We start from the raw sequence: 14,526 nt of genomic DNA, 5'->3' as shown, positions 1-14,526 counted from the left end.
AGGAAGGACACCAAGTACCACCCAGCAACAATAAACAAAGCTTTTTGTCAGTGAATACAGGTGTAAATTTCACTGAATGAGAATACAAGCCATTTAAGAGACAGTAGGTTAAAATCAGCACAATTTAACACTATCCACTGCTTGTTGGAAAATAATTTTAATTGACAAATTTTATTTATATAAACACAACTAATTGAAGCATCCTGAATATTTCTTTAGCTAACATACTGGACTATACTAAAGAGCATTCTTCATATACAATGAAACCAGTGTTCTAGTTTTCTTTTAAATAAAAATATGTAAAAAAAAAATCTATGTCAATTACTTCAAAAATATTCTATAAACACAACCGAAAATATAGACCACAAAGGGTCTTCCAGGTGCCTATGGTCTTGCTCAGATGTTATCATGGCTGGCATCTTGGAGAGATCCCAGAGCTGCAATCACAAAAAAAGAAGCATGGGTGACACATGCTAAAGAAATCGAGAACCTTTGACACTAGGATGAAAGCTCTTAGTATAGAAAATTATAGACAAATTACTTGTTAAGGTCCCATTTGAGAAAAGCATCCCCATTTGGGACAGCATTTAAACAGTGGTCCCAGCTCCTGCAGTTTTATCATAAATCACATGCTATTTGGGGTCTTTCCTAAAGCCCCAGCTCCTGGAGTCAAGTGATTACATGGGAATCCCAGCTTTAAAAAAAAATGAAGATTTTAGTCCACGTTTGTGGATAAAAGCTTGAAAATGTGAATCTGAAAAGCTCAAAAACCCAAAGACAAATAAAAAGAACCAAAAAAAGTTTATTTTTTAAATCTCATGATTTTATGGGGCCTGACTTGGGATTTTTGAATGCTTGGGGTTGGCTGTTTAAGTGCATGCTCAGCTTTAAGCACATACTTTGGACCCAATGCTTATATACTGTCCTGACTGAAGATGGGTTTACAGCACATGCTTAAGAACTTTTCTGAATACACTAACTCCTCAGTTAACGTTGTAGTTATGTTCCTGAAAAATGTGACTTTAAGGGAAATGATAAAGAATCCTGTGGCACCTTATAGACTAACAGACGTTTTGCAGCATGAGCTTTCGTGGGTGAATACCCACTTCTTCAGATGTTACGCGAATCCAATTTCCCCATAAGAATTAATGTAAGTGAGGGGGTTAGGTTCCAGGGAAATTTTTCACCAGACAGAAGACACACTCACACACACACACACACACTTTAAACAAACAATTTAATACTGGTACACAGTGATGATGATTGTGAAGCTTGGTTGAGGTGGAGGAGTCAGAGGGTGGGATATTTCCCTTACGGCTAAATGATGAACTAGCAATTGGCTGAGCCCTCAGGGGTTAACTCTCTCACTCTGCAAGGCAGTAGGAATGGAGGGAGATATGTGCATTTCCCTTAAGTACACTGCCTTGTTAATTAAATCAGCTTGCAGAGACCGCAGCTGCTGCAAGCTCCCTCTGTCCTGAGCCCTACTCTATGGAAGATGGGGTAAGCAGGGTGCAGGAGCAGGGGGAGGGGGACGCCCTGACATTAGTCCCCCTCCCCCCGCCCGGCACAGCAAGCAGGAGTCTCGGGGAGCAACTCCAAGGCAGACGGCAGGAGCAGCACATGGCAGTGGGGGGAGGGACACAGCTGAACTACAGGCAGCTGCTGCACAGGGAACTTAGGGGAGTGGGGAGCTGATGGGGGCTGCCCGGCCACCCTGGTTCCAGGCCCCCCACCAGCTAGCTGCAAGGGGCTGCTCTTCCTTCAAGCAGTAGACAAAGCAGGCGGCTGCCAAACGACATTAGAAAGGAGCATTACACAGCTTTAAATGAGCATGTTCCCTAATCGATCAGCAACATAACAGCGAAACAATGTTAACTGGGACGACTTTAAGTGAGGAGTTACTGTACGGACCTCACTCAAGGCACAAGCCCCATTCATTCACAACAAAGAGGCAGGGTCAAAAGTTACAGATTTGGAACAGAGTACCTGAGAAACTAAGAACAGCTCAGGAGCCACAGGACATTTGACCCCACTGGCAGGTCTTTGCCATCTCTGTGGATTTCTATGATTCCGAATGCTTGTAAAACAGCCAGACACCTCGAATCGCTCCCCTTCTGTGCATCAAAGAGGAGCCCTAACCCAAACTCTAGGGACAAGTTGCATGAGGTCAGAGACCAGGTCGTGGCTCTGCATGGACCATTTCATTATCAGTCCCAATGAGTTAGCAGGGGAAGAGGGGAAACCCTATTAAGTACGTTTCTCATGACAATGTCAAAATGTGACCTGGCTCTAGTGGCACCTACCAGGGTCTTTATGGCAAGGCTCAGAAGACTGTATTCACTGGAATGGGCTTGTGAGAAGCCAGCCCATGGGACAGATGTGTGATGGGCTTTACGGCAGAGCATAGAGCTGACATGGCGCTGTGAGACGGCCAGTTCAGCTTCTGCAAGAAAATACTGTAGCTGTCCTTGTATTCTGAAACCCAGGGGCTCCTGTGGAGCACAAGAATAATGGATGAGAAGGGAACATCAAAGCCGAGCGCTACCATATCAGACCACACGCACTACGCCCTGTCTAGACCGGGGATTGCCCCAATTTCAGCAGCGGCTGGCCAGCCACCTGTGCATTGGTGCAAACCCCAGGCGCAGAGGAGGAAAAACGCAATTGGTACCTGCTTGAAATTGGGATACATCCCACTGGTGCAAATAATGACTTTGCCTGTCTCACCCAGGAGTTGCAACGTTACTGCTACACCAAAGGCAGTGAAAATCCCCTGCTTTAGATAAGGCATTATGAGAATTTCTAATGCCAGTAGTAAGGGTCCCTGGCCGTCACATGACTCTGAGGTCATAGATCCAAATCAAAACTTCAGTGCAAATCGTGGGGGGGGAGCGGGGAAGGGAGGGCAGGAAATCACCCTTCCAGGGAGATATCATAGAATCATAGGGTTGGAAGGGACCTCAGAAGATCATCTAGTCCAACCCCCTGCTCAAAGCAGGACCAATCCCCAAATGGCCCCCTCAAGGATTGAACTCAGAACCCTGGGTTTAGCAGGCCAATGCTCAAACCACTGAGCTATAGATATGACATGATCTGCCATTCCTAAGAGCTCAGGAGTCATTGTGCCTGGCTGTTTGGCTCATACAGAGGAGTCATACATGCAGCCAGCTCCAGGGCCCCAAACTCCTTTCTTGAGGGGATGTTTGCTAGGAAGCTCCAATGGGGGGAACCCACTGGCATAGGCTCCATAGGTGCTCTGTGACTGAAGCACCCATAGAAAAAAAATTAGTGGGTGCTCAGCACCCACCTGCAGCCAGCTCTTCCCCCAGTGCCTCCCACAATCAGCTGTTCAGTGGCATGCAGGAGGCAAGGGTGTGTGTGTGAAGGAGTGAGGATGGGGCGGGCTCAGGGGAGGGGGTGGAGCTGGGCATTAAGAGGCAGAGCAGGGATGAGGTCTGGGACCGAGTGAGGGTTGAGCACCCCTGGGGAAAGGAGGAAGCCGGCGCCTGTTCCCACTGGAGTTTAACATCCCCTTCACCCATTGCATAAGATTTTAAAAGGGAGGGGTGAACTAGGCCTTGTGAAATTATTTTATCCTGAAGGGATGCTTCATTTTCATTGTTTTCAGTTATTTATTACACATTGCATAACATGTGCAAGAAAAGAGACACCTGAGAAATATCATGTAATCTTACTCTACAGTTCTAAAATGTCAGAAAACTATCCCCATTCTCTCTCTCCCCCGCCCCTCGCTTCCCCCAATGCCCAAATATCACTCACTGGTTAAAATGGCCATCTTCCAAGACAATTTTAGAGAAATTCCTCTGCGCTTTGCAACGTCCATTGTGGACTCCGGACCAGAATTTGTAATCTGTGCTGTAAGTGCTTGTCCCATCTGAATTGCTGCAATCTGTTAAAAGATCAGAGAGATCAAATAACTAAAAGGTCTGTCTACACCGCTTCTCCTGTTACCATCAGGAGTCTCACCAGTCTTTTTTCGGGTACATGTACACAGCAGCTGGAAAGCCTATTTCCCGGCTCAAGCAGATGTATAAGCGTCAGCTTGAATAGCAGGGTGGCCATGGTGGCATAGGCAGCGGCTCTGGCTAGCTGCCCAGGTGCAATCCCATCTGAGACCCTGGGTATATAGTCAACAAGCCCATCCCACCTCTAGCTGCAGCCACTGATATTTTTAGTGCACTAGCTTGAGCAGAGCTAGCACGTGTATGCTTGCCTGAGCTGGGAACCACACCTCCCCGCTGCTCCATAGACATGTCCTTTAGCTCTTTAGGGTCTCCGCATTAGGCTTTTATGCCAAAAATATCCAACTGCTATTGCCGGCGATAGCAGCCCTAGTGAGCACATTGTGGTGGATTCCTGCTTAGACACAAGGCTTAAAACATCAGCAGCCACTAGCACCTTGTCTACACTAGGGCTTCCACTGCTGCAACCACCAGTGGAGCTGAACCAGAGATAGTAACAGTGGGAACAGTTTTAGCAACATCTCCATAGGGTCAGCAAGGCCTTTTAGACTAAAGTGATTCACTCTGGATCTTATATGGACTTCGGGAGATCGGAGTTAGAAAGTCAAAGAAAGCAGACATAGAAATGATCTCTTTGGTCACCCAGTCCCACTCCAGGCCCATGCAAGATTACTTCTCACCCCCTATAGTCAGTCCTACTCTCTGAGCATCTAAGAAGTGACACGTTAATGTGCATGGGGATGTAGGACAGATATTGTTAGTAAGCGGACGCAGATAAGAGGCCCAAAGGCTGACAAAGAAAAGCAGCGATTCAGTCCCAGTATTAGAACTGTAGGGTGATCTCTCAACAGGCGGAGAGGACAAATACCTGGCAGATCCAGGCTAGGGGAGGGCATAGTGAGGATTGCCAGCTCTGCTGCATTGGTTCTTCTCCCGACCACTCCCACCCCAATAGAAGTGCTTCTGTTCTCTCTCTGTAGGAGACCAGATCTACAGGCTGGAAGGAGCTGGTTTAGGGGAATTGCTGCTTTCTAGGCAGTCATCCCTTGCTCAATCCTGTAGGGATTCCTTAAATCAGTGTTTTTCCAACCAGGAGATCAAAGGATGGGTTTAGGAGCAGGTCACGGGCTTGGGCTGTCAGCCCCTGCGGCAGGGCTTGGACGGCTTCAGCGCCTGCCCAGGTTGTGGAGCTTGGGTGGCTTCAGCTCCCTACCTTTTAAAGTCTTAAAAATCATGATTCCCTTATTAAGTCCAAAGGGGATCGCCAGCACAAACAGGTTGAGAAACACAGCCCTAAAATAACGATGACTGGGTTAATGCTAAGTTAACACTAATGGTAAAGAGCTTTAGCAATTATTTTTGTGCTGTAACATGATTCAGGGTGGTACGGAACCATATTGTAACTAGCATAAAACAACATTTACAATGTTCAATTTTTTTTTTAAATGCAGAACAATGCTGGTCAGAATGCAATGTGCTAGTTAATAAACCCAGGGTTGAGAGTTCAATCCTTGAGGGGGCCATTTAGGGATCCGGGGCAAAAATCTGTCTAAGGATCCTGCTTTGAGCAGGGGTTTGGACTAGATGACCTCCTGAGGTCCCTTCCAACCCTGATAGTCTACGATTCTATGTTTGTGTCTTACTGCCCCCTGCTGGACAGAATCAGGGTTGTTCACGCATCTGTGATTATGTGGCACTCCAGGGGCTGGCTCCAAAAGAGAACATGGAGCCCAATCCAAACCCCAGCAAAGTCAATGAAAAATTGACTTAATTGAGCTCTGAATTAGGCCCATAAACTTTAATGCTACTGACCATTAATAGACATTCCCCGTTGTCTGAGGTATATTTTCAGCCAAAGGTCTTGTGCAAGATTCCACACGTTGTGGTTAAGCAGATGGACCATGGGATCTATATGGATGTGGCCAATCACAGAGTTCTGTAGAAACTGGCAAAAGCAAATTTTCAAGGGACTGGGCCCCAGCCTCCTTTTACATGAGTGAATTTTGCACCTGCAAAATGTTGCACCCACAAAAATTAATTGTGGGTGCAAATTGAGAACTTGCCCTTCTGACATACACCTGAACTGTGGGTGCCAAATGGGAGCCCCCTTCCACTCAGCCCTGAAGTGTATCTAATGTTCTCACTCTCTTTATTCAATTCCCATTCTTCTCCCTAGTATCTTTTCATTGGCTTGAACGCCAAAACCCAAAGCTGGGCCAGCAGCTCCTCTGCAAGGACACACCTCATGGTTAGACTGTTGCCATACAGCTAAATCAACCAACCTTTCCCAAACACAGAAGACCCCAAGACCATGCTCCTGTTCTGCTGAGCTTTTGTTTGCCTCGCTCTGCACGTCTCCAGGATAAATTGCTGATAGCTGTCCCAGGTCTGACTTGGTCTTCGCTTGTAAAACACTGGCCCTTCCTGATCTAGGAGGAGGAGAAGACACATTGTGATAGAAGGAAAGTCACCGTCATTTTTAAATTATTCTCTTGGGTTCCATCCTGATAAAGATGATGGGGCAGATCCAGGGCTGGCTCCAGCGTTTTTGCCGCCCTAGGCAGCGGGGGGAAAAAAAAAAAAAAAGAAGAGCCGTGATCGGCAGCAGCTTTACCGCGCCGCTTCATTCTTCGGCGACAGGTCCTTCCCTCCGAGAGGGACTGGGGGACCCACCGCCGAAGGGCCGGCCGTGCTGCCCCTTTCCGTTGGCCGCCCCAAGCACCTGCTTGCTGCGCTGGTGCTTGGCGCTGGCCCTGGGCAGATTCTCAGCTAGTATCAATTGGCATAGCCCCACTGACTTCAGTAGAGCTTTGCTGAATTATACCAGCTGGGATCTGGATCCCAGGGCATTTCCTGAGTGGAGTGAAGGAGAAAGAGGAATGACAATGTTAAGCAAGTGGATATTAACATCTTTGTGAGACGATGCTGTCTACTATTTGTGAGGCACCACAGCAGGTCAGGCTGCTGAAAGAAGGGATGGCTCCGATGTTAACGGTGCCAGCCTGGGGATCAAAACAATGGGCTCAATTTCCTACTCCACCACAGACTTCCTGTGTGACCTTGGGCAAGTCACTTTGGCTCAGAGCCACAAAGGTATTTAGGCTCCTAACTTCCATTGATTGCCATAGACGTTAGGAGTCTAAATAGCTTCGTGGATCTGGGCTTAGTCTCTCTGTGCCTCAGTTCCCCATCTGTAAAATAGGCCTAATAGCACTACCCAAGCTCACAGAGGTGCAGTGAGGAGAAATATGTTAAAGACTGTGAGGTGCTCAAACACTACAGTAATGGGGGCCACCCAAGTACCTTTGATAGATCCAGCTATTCAGCCCTGCATTTGCAAACAACCCTCAGCTGAAGTACAGTGAGAATTACCGTCTTTTCCTGGACGCAGCTCAGTGGTTGCAGAAGGCTGGGGATAAAATGGTGAAGGAGAAGAAGCCCCTCTTTCTGTCATGGCGGGCATTTGCATTCTTTCCGTTTTGTCCTCCTGGGCTGCAGTTTGCTCAGGGTGGGGATAACATTTAGAGAGGTAGGATTCAGCATTTGGAAGGACTGTATTAAAATACTTCCTCTGCTCTTCCTGGACCTCTTGGAATGATTCAGGACCAAATGAGCAGCCTTTGTGATCCATCTCCAATCTGTCATCAGAGCTAACAGCTGCTTGACTGCATGGTCCTTCGGCAGTTTCTTTTCTCTGGCTGACAGGATCTTCCATATACATCACTGGAGGCTGGGACTTGGAAGGCTGTGCAAACTCTTTGGCCTTCAGCTGGGCTTCTGCTAACGTAATCTTCTGCAGAAACAAGTCACAGGTGAATGGAGGTGAGGTGGGCACATTGGAAACATGGCTCAGTGACTTCCAAATGTGAGGTTACCTGCCTACTGCAAAGTATAGAGCCCTTTGGGATCAGTGTCTCCAAATATATTAAAAGCAGCCATAAGATTACCTGTAAACCAGAGCCACTGGGGGAACTGTAGCATTAGAAAATATGCTTTAGTCAAACATATTGGGCTCAATAAAGGGAGTGAAATTCCATGGCTTGTTTGCAGTGCAGGAGATCAGACTACTACATGGATCTATGAAACATACGATATTAAAAATGTACAGAAAGTCACAGCTCAGCCTCCTCCTGCCATTTTCATTGCTATTTTTGCTACAGTTGTGGGGGGTTATTGTGTGTGACTCTAATAGGCTTCCACATGGACCCTGGGGACGACTGGACCCACAACAGGCCTAATAGGACTCCATCGAGAACAGCATGTTGTTGAGAAATAAAACCAGCCCACCTTCCTAACATCGCTACAGAGTGTCCTGGAACCCAGTTCATCAGACTCTGAGCAAACAGCAACCTACTTATACCTGGCAAATAAAATAGAATAATTCACAGCATCAAAAGCTTTAGCCAAGCCAACAAAGCGGGAGACCTAGCTTGCTGCTTACTGACAGCATGGATAATACCTTCAAGGAAAGCTGAAACACAGCCATGATTCCAGGCACCATGGCTCATGGACAGCAAGAATAGCAGCCTAAAAAGCCAATGTGCCTTTTATTGACTAATCTTTCCATAATACAGGAACAGGCTGATAGAACATATTGGAATCTGAAGCAGTCCCACTTCAGAACAATGCTACATAGTGCTGCAATAGCCTGGTTTCCACTCTAAAACGGTAACGTAACCAATGAAGTGCAGCAAAAATAATGTATATGCTACTAATTTGATAAAAAGCCTAAGGGTGGATAGTGGATGGGGAAGAAGTAAGTTGAATCACACCCAGGTGATTTTCCTGAAGCTAAGACCAAAAATCAACAAGATGAAATTCAATAAAGACAATTGCAAAGGACTACACTTAGGAAGGAAAAAATCAAGGACTACTAATGAAAAGGATCTAGGGGTTACAGTGGATCACAAACTGAATATAAAAGTCAACAAGATGATGCAGTTGTGAAAAAAAGCTAACAACATTCTGGGGTATATTAATGAAAACGTTGTATGCAAGACACGGGAGCTAACTGTCCTGCTCTACTCGGCACTGGTGAAGCCTCAGCTGGCGTACTGTGTCCCATCCTGGGCACCACACTTTAAGAAAGATGTGGACAAATTGGAGAAAGTCCAGAGGAGAGCAACAAAAACTAGCTTTAAAAAAAAAAACCTGACATATGAGGAAAGGTTAAAAAGAAACAGCCCCACCCCATGCCACACATCTCCCTGTTGGGGCACATAACAAAATGCATCCCGCACATGGACGTAAAAAAATTCGAGGGAACCCTGGAGCCCAGTGAAGTTCCCCAGTTCTCAGACATTTCCTCCATTCTAATCACCCCAAGAAGCCCATCACATGTCAGGACATTCGCACAGAGCTGATTGCCTTTTAAGGCTCTTTAGAGAATAAAACCTGCAGTGTTGGTTGGTGACACAGAAAACAAACACTCCTCTCTCAGTCTGAGCTGTGGGGTGGATGAGCAGAGGGTTAAAGCTGGAATCTTGGAGGGGGAACGGCCACCTGAGGCTTGGGCTTCCTGCGAAACCAGTAGCCAGCCTAAGAGAACAGCGGGAGTTTAGTGCAGGGAATGTTAATGAGCCGAACTGGCAGTGAATACTGTACCTGCTTCCCAGAGGGCAGGAGGATATAAGTTGGCAATGAGGGGGAAAAGGCAGGAGGGGGAAGAGAAGCAGAGTGTGGAACCTAATGTGAGCCTTTGTTTTCAGGCTGCTTTAGAGAGAAAGCATTGGTGGCTGTGGCATGAGCCTTTGCTCTCAAAGGCTGTCATGCCAGGTTAACACTGCATGCCAGTATCCCCTTGCCAGGCGGTGACACCTCTCAGAGCCACCAAGCAACAGCAACACAAGCAATTCCTCCATCTTTTCCCCCCCAAGCCTGTACTCTTTCTATTTTGGGCACAGGGCCGGTCGTGCCACTTTAGCAACTGAAAGAACAGCCCCCATGGGGCAGGCTCCTCTCCCACTGCAAATAAGCTGTTGTCCCGACCAGACTGTCACAGTCAATTAGAACAGGCCAGTCAAAAGGAGGCAAATCAGATTAAATAGTTCAGGGGTTCACTCCTACCGCAAGGCAACTTTAAAAGAAACACAAATTACTTCCCTTCAGAAATCTGCTGTGAGGCGCCACTCCGGACTCCTTCCTCCCGTGATGGAGCGAGGTTTCGGGATGATTACGACCTCGTGACATGAGCAGGTCTGATGTCCTGACTCACCCAGTTACACCAATTGGGCTAGTCACCTGCCGTAACTCAGTAAGAAACTGGAGTGTCCTGATTAGGGGGTTTAATGTATGACCACCCCCTGGTGACTGACCATCTAGTGGGGATTTAGAAGCACAGTGAACGAACATAGGATCAGTGCTCTTACATGATCCCTTTGGCACGTCTGAATTCCCCCGTATGGCCAGTCATGAGGGGACAATTCCTATTGTAACAGGACATCCCTTGATAGATCAGGATGCGAGACCTCTGTATCTAAAAGCATTAATCTCACTCTATTTACCTTTACTAGAAGGCCCACCGGTTAGCTCAAAGTCAGTAGCCAACTCACAAACTTCTCTACACAGGTCCAGCCACTAGAGGGGAACAGAGCCACACTGTGTGAGTGTGAGTTACGCTATGTGCTCATGGATTGTAGCTGACAATGCGATGCCTGGATAATAAGCCACACCGTGCTGCCAAGTGGCCTCTGTAGGTCATGGAGGATTGATGAACTAAACAAGGAAAAACCTGGTGTACCTGTGTAGGATTCTCAATGGGTGGATTATAGTCATTGTACGGTCTGTAGTCCATCATGTACGAGCTCTTGTACATGTCCAAAGAGGCAGGTGGCTGAACAGAGAGAAGAACACAAAATCTGTTACTCACTCCAAGAGTATAGTATCATGTCACCCAGTCACATGGCTGAATTATGTGGAGGGGGGTGGAGGGAAGAGCTTTGGAAAGGATCAGCTGCCATTACACAAAAGTTGCTAAACGCTTTATCAAACCCAATTTCAGGCAACCACATAAGAGCACAGCTCCTCTTCTGGGCACCGTCTTGGTCTCCCTGGGTTGCTGTGTGTTCAGCCCACAAAAGGCAGCAGCTTTTGATGCTGGGAATATTCCTGAGATAGCTGGACAGTGCTTGCCAGCCTGGGTGTGGAGCAGTGTACATCAGGCCATTGGCAATGGAGCCTCTTCCATTCTAATTCTGGGGGTCTCTTTTAAACAGCTTCCTCATTATCACATCAAACCTGTTCTGAGTAGGGACAAAATTCACCCCGGTGCAGAGGGCCAGTACCAGGTCCATGCACCACAAGGTCCCACTTAAGCTTTCAAAATATAATGCAAGTGGTTCATCAGCCTTGGCTCTCTGAATTTTACCCTATGGGCAGATCTTCAGCTGGCAGTTCTACTGATTTCAACAGAGCTATGCCAATTTACACCAGCTGAGGATCTGGGAGGTACTTAGAACAGTATTCATGTGGGTTTGGCCAGTGTGGGGTGACTGATTAAGATGGATCTAAACAGGAGATCAGTATCCAGTTGGAAACATGGCTGCTCCTAGACACCGAAGCCGGTGAGAGTGACACATTCTGCTGCAGAAGAAAGCAGCTGTTGGCCCCAGACCAGACCTGTTCTTGACAAGATGCTAGAGTTTGTTTGGCTGTTTTTCAGGATTATGTGACGGGGTGGCCTGCAAGAACCAGGAACTGGACTTGATGACCCAGGAGTTACCTTTTATTTTGCTAATGGAAAAACTGTCATTAAAAAATAGGACGTAGGCCTGGAAGGTGACCTTCCATTTAAAATTACCATTGTCAAGCAATTTCGATCTCAGATCAGATAGATTGGTTCAATGACAAAGCAATGGGAAAGTGACAATGTGACCAACTCCTGCAGACACTCATGCAAACTTCCTGTGGGAGCCAAGACTATGCAATACACTTAGGCACATGCTGAAATCCATCCCTACTCAGCAAAGCATTTAAACACATACTTAACTTTAAGCATGGCCAGTCCCACACTTCAATGAGATTTAACATGTGCTTAAAATTAAGCATGTGTGTATCCTGATTCAATGTACTTAAAATATACTTAAATGTAAGCATGTGCTTAAGTCTCTGAAGTCAGTGGGAGTTAAGCACATGCTTAAGTGCTTTTAATTATTCAACTGCATTTTAAGAAAAAGGTAGAGCTTAACTATTTCAAACCATTTTGTTTTTCCTTAATGATTCCACTAAAAGAAGCCAGTAACTATATCGTCACAAAACATTGCTTGGGGTACAAGGATAGTTTTTGTTATGGGCAAGAATATATTTAATATGTCTCATTCGCTTGTCCCAAGATTTCACCTATTTCCCTGAGTGCCTTACAGAGGATTGGTTTAGACATGAAAGAAAACTAGGAATCTTCTTGTCCTTAGATGCACGTTTTTTTCCTCAGTTTGATGACCAACAGGAGCTCATGATTCACTTTCAGCATCATGCAGTGGGCAAATGCCAATAAGATAAAAATCCCAGTATGCGCTTCACCTTGGAAATGGATATTTTCCGAATCACATCCACCATGGTGCACCAAGAACCTGGAATGAGGGAAGAGAGTGATGGGTCAGTAAAACAACAAACAAACCACAGCCCTTTGCTTCCTCCACTCCTGCTTACCCTACTCTGGATCAAGGGCTCTCATGGTCTTCAGTGGGGCTGTTGCTCCTGGTGAGTAAGTGGGGCAGGATTGCGGGCCTGATCCTAGGGAGTGCTTGGCACTGAGCATATGGAGTCATTCGCCCATTAGTTCCATCAGGTGGAGGAGAATTCCCAGTCTTTTGAGGGCAACTGTACTAATATACCAGATTAAGCCCTCAGCTGCACCAGCCTGCATCCGCTCCCTCCCGCTGAATGACCCAAGCAAATGTAGTGCTCTGCACCCCATGGGATGGCAGCAGGTGCCCTGTGGCACAGCAGAGAGGCTCATTCATGTGGGATGTCTGGGTACCAAGAACAGCCCAATGCTCTGTGGTCACCCAGATGGGCCATTGTGCGTCAAAGGTGGCCACAGGAGGTGGGACTGGGGCATGCGGGTGCAGGCAGGTGTGGTGTGTGTATGCCTTGGCATCCCGCTATTATCCCCTCACCCTGGTACCTGTGAGGCTAGGTCTGCAGGTAAGAGAAGCTGCTACGTGGTTCTGGCCCTGAGGTGCTGCCTGACTGAGCTGGGCAGTAGGTGTGGGGCTGGAGCAGTTTCCAGGGCAGGCAGCAGAACATTCCGCCCTTTGTGAGGCGCCTGGCTCCAGAACCTGGGGGCAGAGGGGGCCTTCTTCTGCAGGGAGATGGGGGTGGGGTCCAGACCCATGTGCTCCCTTGGACAACCCACCACGCAACAGGCACGGCGGCTGCTGGGAAGCCTGCAGTCCTGATCCCCTCCAACCCTGCCAAGCGATATACATGGCAGAGAGAGGTGCCAAGTCTGCCCAACATGCCAACAACTGTTCTTCACCCCCACCAATATCACCATGCCCAATACCCCTACTGTCCTTCACCCCATACCCCCCCAGTGCCCCCTACCCCCAATACCCCTACTGCCCCTATCCCCATATTCCCCTCAGTGCCCCCTCCCCATGCCCCCCTCATTACCTCCACCCCAATACCCCTCCCCATAGCCCCTCAATACCCCCACTACCCCTTCCTCATACTCACCTCATTACCCCCACCCTCAATACCCCCACTGACCCCTCACCATATCCCCTCACTGCCCCCACCCTAGTACCCTCCACTGCCCTTCAGCCCACACCTTGTCACTGCCTGTCACCCTGAATACCTCCCATTGTCTCCTCACCCAGTGGAGCACAGGAGACAGAAGCCAAGATGGAGGGGATCCATGAGGCAGGTCAAGGCAACCTTTGTAAACAGCCCCTTCAAGGAGCTCAGCAGTGACAGAGAGAAGGGAGATGGGGTGGTGGCGGCTGGAGCTGTGGGCTGGGTTTTGAAGAGAGGAAATGTACTTGAGCAGTGAGGAGAGGGAGGCAGAGGGAGAGGAGGGGATGAAAACAGGATCAAAGTGAGGGGAACAATCTTCAGGAAGATGCAGGTTGATGTGGACAGATGGAAGGGTTGGAGTGAGAGTATGAGAGATACCTCAGACTCAGAATCTAGAGTAGAGGAGGACAGGGTATGGGAGAGGAAGGGGATAGACTGGAGGAATCTCATACTAGATCTTGTCCATCAGCTCCTGGAAGAAGTCAGTGAGGCCCAGGGCAGAGTGGGAGTGGGCAACAGTGAGTCTCATGCATTATGCCAGGCCAGGAGCACATGACATAGGCTTGCACCAGGGAGAAAGGGCTGGTGGAGGAGTCCAGGATGGGTTATAATAATTGGGCCTACAGATTTACTCCAAGTGTGAGCTCAAGTGTGGGAAAGTTTCTGAAATGTTCCAATTACGTAGAACAATAAAACGCTGATGGGAAAAGGTGCAAAAGGGAGACAAAAAGATTGCATTGGTTCAAACAAAGATGTGTATATCAGCCTCCTTATATAACCCAAGGACTGTGTTTAAGGCCTA

At 47.7% G+C, this 14,526-nt stretch overlaps 1 protein-coding gene across 1 annotated transcript; it reads right to left on the bottom strand.

The window, feature by feature from the left end:
- Positions 1–223: 223 nt before the first annotated feature.
- Positions 224–13,199, bottom strand: LOC123371628. Its single transcript, XM_045019408.1, has 8 exons — positions 13,111–13,199; positions 12,504–12,553; positions 10,726–10,818; positions 7,359–7,779; positions 6,269–6,415; positions 3,784–3,913; positions 2,307–2,495; positions 224–437 (listed from the first exon to the last, which is right to left on the bottom strand). The coding sequence occupies exons 2-7, from the start codon at positions 12,537–12,539 to the stop codon at positions 2,327–2,329; spliced, it is 996 nt and encodes a 331-aa protein (XP_044875343.1). The 5' UTR covers positions 12,540–12,553; positions 13,111–13,199; the 3' UTR covers positions 224–437; positions 2,307–2,326.
- Between the last annotated feature and the right edge of the window lie 1,327 nt (positions 13,200–14,526).

The sequence above is a fragment of the Mauremys mutica genome, chromosome 5 (assembly GCF_020497125.1).
Source record: "Mauremys mutica isolate MM-2020 ecotype Southern chromosome 5, ASM2049712v1, whole genome shotgun sequence".
In the NCBI taxonomy this organism is placed as follows: Eukaryota; Metazoa; Chordata; order Testudines; family Geoemydidae; genus Mauremys; species Mauremys mutica.
This window is presented reverse-complemented; position numbering and strand designations above follow the sequence as displayed.